Below are 6,000 nucleotides of genomic sequence, written 5' to 3' on the forward strand. Positions count from 1 at the left end.
CAGAACCACCTTGCACAGCAGAGCCGACTAGCCTCAAAACTTCACCTAGCCCTGTGCACCATCTAACAGTGTCTTATGTCTTCTCTGCAGCTGAGTGAGTTCTTTATTTGGCTGCTTGACTAAGATAATTTCTCAGCCACATGCCACAACATCACAGCCAGGCTCAACAGTCATTGTCAGCTAGCTAACAGAGAACCCCACCCTACGGTTGGTACAACTGTCACACCCGGTTAGCCTATCACGGGGTTATGCTATCCATCTCGATAATTTATCTATGGCCCTTATCACCTTGTTATGTACGCTTTAAAAATGAAAGGCGGTTGCATGTCAATATGGGGTTTTTGAGTCACAAATCACACCGCAGTTTCAAAGAAATCATGCACCGTTAGCATCTAACCGGCCTCAGCCGCTGCTAACGGCGTTAGCCTTCCTTGTTATGAATGGCTACATAGTTAGCTTAGCCACCCTTGTTGTACAACATTTAATTAGTAGTTACGAAGACAATGCTTAGTTTAACGTACTTTCTTAAGTAACATATTCTTCAGGTCCCATAAAATGTGACCTACACAATCTAACCCACCCTTTTATGGCTGAAGATGTAGCGGTAGCTTTGTTTGTTAGCAGCTGGCTAAGCTAGCTACAGCAGTTAGCCCTGGACCGTGGTGGACCAGTGATGTCATGCGCTTAAACCAAAGTAACAGACTCCGCAATGAATAAAGTCGGGCCACAAACACAACGACTAATACCAAAAAAATACTGAAAGTGCGTGATACTAAAGCTAACATGATATTGCTTTGTAGATTACAAACCTTAAAGCAGGTTCTCCACCTGACAGCAAATGCCAATAACCAATAACAGCCAAAACAAACCCAACTACAGATGCTGGGAAGAGCCAAAAAGAAGCGTTGGGCTTTGACGTGGCCGAGCTGCTGCCATCTGAAGTCAAGAACGGGTTTGACTAAACCTCAAAAGTCATCTTTATCAGAGTGAAGTGTTTGGATATACCGTTAGGACTTAATGTTAGTGGTCCATACTGTAAATGAATGTCAGAAAATTGTCTGATACGGTCTTTATGGTGTAAGGGATAATGTACAGTGTCCTGCATCATCCTGCCAGGATTTATTTCACGACCTGCTGACTATACATTATCCTGCTTACTAAGGCTACATAGTTACTTAGCAAAAAAGGCACACATTTATTTGACACAAAATATTAATTTTAAAATTTTATGGTTTTATGTAGCAATAGTGACCTGCTCACTGTGCACTGTCCTGCTTGACACATGATTATGTACCAAAAAAAAATCCATAATTTGACACAAAATATTTTTTTCAAAATGAATTTGGTGATTTAACAATAATTGTGTAGTTCCTCCAGAGACTGTGTCCATAGCAACGGTCCTTTCTTCATAACAGTGGTCTGTCATACATAGCGACGGTAGGCTTTACAGAATTAACAGACCTTGCTGTGATTGACCAATCAGAATGGAGTATTTAGCAAAGCCATGTAATATGAAACAGTAACAGGAACTCACAAATTGGTGCTCATAATATATAATGACTTGTTCTGTTCTATCAGTATTTTTCATCCTCTGCAGCCAATAATTATGATAATAAAGATACATTTCAAAAATATGTATATTTCCAACATCTGTATTTTACAGACCTTGTGAGCAGTTTCATGTTGAAACTCAGTAGTTTCTCCTGTGGATTTTCTTGAGTAACCAGATCATGAAGTTAGGACAGAGACTAGAAATATTATTGAGTGATCATTAATCAATTACTCAGTTTGGTTTGGTCTGCCTTGTTAGTCTCAAAATGGCAAATTTGTTACAGGTGGACAAGAACAGCAGTTTCGATCAAGAGCCTTGTTTTATTATTCTGTTGATTGACATTGTTTGACAAAAATATTGTCTTTCTAGGATTGTTTAAATAAAACATAAAATGAGAGATGTGTGTTTTGTATCATATTAATTATTAAAGATTAATTTTATGAAAAAACATCAAATTTGCAACCTTGAAGAGACATTGCCTTTGAGTTTTTCAAATGCATGCTTTTGCCACTTTGAGAAAAGGTAGACATCTCTACAGCCATTACCTCCAAAACTCTGCAACTCACACCAAAATAATCTAGACTGATAAACCGCACCACAGGCCGGAGAAAAAAAAACAAGTATTTTTGATTTTGGGGTGAACTGTCCCTTTAACGTGTTTCTAAATATTAAAGGAATGTAGTATGCTTGTTAGAAGTTGCAAATATTTATTGTAAAATAAAGGCAGGTTCTGAAGATATTTAAAAAACCCACATATATGAATACAAAAGAATCAGAGTATAGAACATCTAAGAGTATTTTTACACTCTATTTCAAATAATTCTCACATAAACTGGATCTTGTTATAAAGTAGCTCACAAGTAGTTACATGCACTTACAACAATGAATCCTACAGAGAAAAAGACAAGATCAAAATGCCACCAGAGTGAAAACCTTTAAGGTGCATGAGAGAAAGTTATTAATGGAATGATCAGCAAAACTATCTTCATTTTGACTTTCTCTGACCAGTGTAGACGGGCTGACATACATTCATCACTGGAGCCGGACAGTGTCAGCTTCGAGACGGTTAATTTGCAATCAGTTAGCCTCATCATCTTGTTTGTTACTCCTCCTCCTGATGTCCCCACAGGCCTCAGCATCAGCTCCATCAGACAGCTGAGACATGGCTGGACCCACTTTGCTGTTGTCCTCGCCTCCCCCGTTGGTATGCAGGGAATGCAAGGTCTGGTCACTGGGGCGCTTCCAAGACGTTCGAGTGGCAATCCAGAGTATAAGAGCTCCAAAAACCACCAGGAGGACTCCGAGAAAGTTCACAAAAACTGCCTCTGGGGGAGAGTCCTTGTATTTCGGGTTGCTCCTTCATGATGTAATACAAAAAAATAAAGTTATGCTCGCTGTAAGGCAGCACAGGCAGATTTTTATAAAACATCACACAGATTTTTTTATACTTACAGGCCAAAAATTAGTTTCTCAGTGATGCCCATGAGTGCCACAGCTATAACACTGGCAAAGAGTGAGAGACCACAGTAGATATGGAGGGGCATAAACGCTGCTCTCCAGGATACAGGTGTAACTGGTATTAAGTACATGCCAACTCCAAGAACAAGCTGCTCAGTGAAGGAGAAAAAAAACATTCACTTGTCAGAAATTATACTAATCAAGACCGCTGCTCACTACAACTTTGTTTTAAAAAAGACTAGGGGAATTTTTGGTGTTATAAAGGAGACTCCTACCCTATATGTATAGTGCTGAACCATAAATAGCTCCATAAAAGACAGATTGGTACTATAACAATGGTTTGAAGATGCAACATAAAGCTCATTTAGGTGTAAAAAGTCAAAGTTGGCACTATTTATCATTCATAGCAATATCAGCACTGCACCACAAAACCACTAGCCACGCTTTATTACCCATGATGTCAAATAATTTGTAATAAATCAAGTTTATTTACCTGTAGACAGTACAGTATCACAGCTATCAGGCCCAACCAGCTGTGCAGACTGTACATGTTGGGGATTTTGGCAGCGTTGTGGAAGTCAAACACTGCCACCATGGATATGACAGCAAAAATGAAGGCAAGTATGTTCAAGCCTGCGTGGATGAACTTCATCATTAGTTTGCTGGTGTGCCAGGTCCAGGGGAGTCTGTAGACAATGATGGCTACAAGAGAGGACAAGTCACTGTCATTAAACCAATTCTTGATGTAACTATGATGCATATTATTAAATCTTGACAATAAAAAACACTTTTTTTTTTTTTCGCTTAAAAGGTAGGCTGATGGCAGGATCATATTAAAGTTTGATATGAAATGTGTGATGATGTTAACCCCTTTAAGACAGCACTGTTATTGTCATTATTACTTTTAAGGTTGTAAAATAATGCCGGGTTGGATCTAGATATAATCATATTCAAAATTATATTCAAAGCATATTCAAAAATACATAAATAAAAAGTAGTTGTGGCTGGAAGTTAACAAGAGCGAACGCAAGTGAATGCAGCACAGAGATGATGCTTCCTGTCTATCCATCTATCCAGGCTCCACAATTAATTGAAATATTATCAAAATTACAACATGGCCGAGAGCAATATCCAAATCGTAGAATTTTTTGATAAAGGTAAAATGTGTGACAAAACAGCATTATAATGAAATATGAAGTCTTTTTCTCCAGATGTAAGAAAACATGTTTTCTTGGTAAAACAAATATCAAATCATCATGATGTTAATAGATCAGCAAAAATGGAACTTATGACCAAAAATGAGCCACTGATTGTGAATTATATTGCAATATTTGTCAATATTTGTCAATGATTTTTTTTTTACCATATAATGAAGCTCTACCTATCTCTCTATTCGGCTTCTATTATTAGGCTATCTATTGGCTGTCAAATAGATCATTATGTAAGATACATTTTAAGGAGTGTGGTAAAAAAGCATAAATTAATGCATATCATTTTTGATTTTTTGTTTATAGCTATTTATAATTACTAAAAATACCAGTGAATGTTTACTGTTTCAGTGCACTGATGTCATTTTGTACAATCAAGTCCTGCCTGCATTACATAACTTTGTCACAAGTGTTTGATAACCACATTTGAGTGATCACTGCAAGAAATGTGTGCTTATGTATATATATTCTGTATTCTGTATATTATATTCTATATAAAGAATTTCAGCTAATATATTGATATCCAATTTTTTTTTACTCCCTAATATTGATATTGGCAGGAGCCAAAGAAATCCAATATCATTCCGGCTCAATTCCTGAGAAAGTGCAAAGAATGTCAGCTTTGGTTTTGATTGTCCATGAGTCATGGCCCAAAATTGTAGCAGATGGAAATATGTAGTTGAAACACCAGCAAACTAGTGCAAAATGTTGTAAAACTACTAGTTTGCAGTGGTGGAAAGAGTACACAAAATCTGTATTCAATTACAAACACTGATACATTACTAAAATATTACCCAATTACAAGTAAAGTTAGAAGTTGTTAGAAAAAACTTACAAGTACAAAGTACTCTTAGCTACTACAAGCTTTCATTTTAAGTTTGATTTTCCATACTCAGCATATGGCTCCGTCAGCCAGACCAAACAATGTCTAATTAGGTGAAATTACTGCCATTTCTAGACTATTGATTAAATATCCATTAATACATTTTCAATTAGTTAAATTCTCAGTGGCGATTAATCGATTAATGATTAATCATTAAGATCTTTACTCCAAACCTGTGCTGTTGCAGTGTGTAGTTATTAGTTTTCATTGGCCTGTTTGTAATCAGATTACCTTATTGACTACTAAGATGCAGATGAAAGGTTTGGAGAATAATTCAAATTGTACTCAGTACTCAATTATGATTTTAAAAGTAACTAAGTAGATTACAAAGTGAAATGCATACTTAAGAGGAAAAGTACAGACTTGAAAATCCACTCATAAAAGTACAAGTATCAAAAAAAAAAAAAACGACTAAATTGCAGTAATTTGAGTATTTGTAATTAGTTACTTCCACCCCTGCTAGAGAACTACGCACTCATGAGTGGTGTCCTCCCCCTCCTTGAATCCTTGTGTAATTTGGCGTTGAGCGAGAATTTCCTCAAGTTGTTTACATTTCTTCAAAACGAAGCCCAAAATCCCGTTTGCAACCACATTTCTTAAAAAACATAAAGACTCCTCTCACCTATTCCCTGCAAGAAAATAAACCCGCTGACTATAAGGACCGGATGCCAGTTGAATTCGCCCAGTCCTCCATCCCAGGCTAAACCTTCTTTATAGTGCAGGACCCATCTTAGCACGAATATTATGGAGACAATCCCGACAACGGCGGCGGCGCTCAGAGCGACCAGGAACTGTCTGAAACTCTCCATCATCGCCGCCCGTGTCGGAGCAGCCGGACAGAGCGACCCGGACTGGAGCAGCTGTTCACAACTACAACAGTGTAAAGTGGAGGCTGGTCA

At 37.5% G+C, this 6,000-nt stretch overlaps 2 protein-coding genes across 3 annotated transcripts in view; both read right to left on the reverse strand.

The window, feature by feature from the left end:
• LOC146322980 (dynein, cytoplasmic 1, intermediate chain 2a) overlaps positions 1-944 on the reverse strand; it is a 33,657-nt gene extending 32,713 nt beyond the window's left edge. For both annotated transcript variants that reach the window (XM_084725157.1, XM_084725156.1), the window contains exon 1: positions 810-944. The gene's annotated coding sequence lies outside the window, so the exon portion shown is untranslated. The remainder of the gene's footprint in view (positions 1-809) is intronic.
• Positions 945-2,239: 1,295 nt separating this feature from the next.
• cybrd1 (cytochrome b reductase 1) lies at positions 2,240-6,000 on the reverse strand. Its single transcript, XM_084724085.1, has 4 exons — positions 5,724-6,000; positions 3,504-3,712; positions 3,005-3,159; positions 2,240-2,909 (listed from the first exon to the last, which is right to left on the reverse strand). Exons 1-4 carry the CDS (start codon positions 5,911-5,913, stop codon positions 2,630-2,632), a joined length of 834 nt encoding a protein of 277 aa, XP_084580211.1. The 5' UTR covers positions 5,914-6,000; the 3' UTR covers positions 2,240-2,629.

This window comes from Lutjanus erythropterus, chromosome 8 (genome assembly GCF_056507025.1).
Source record: "Lutjanus erythropterus isolate fLutEry1 chromosome 8, fLutEry1.hap2, whole genome shotgun sequence".
Lineage (NCBI taxonomy): Eukaryota > Metazoa > Chordata > Actinopteri > Lutjaniformes > Lutjanidae > Lutjanus > Lutjanus erythropterus.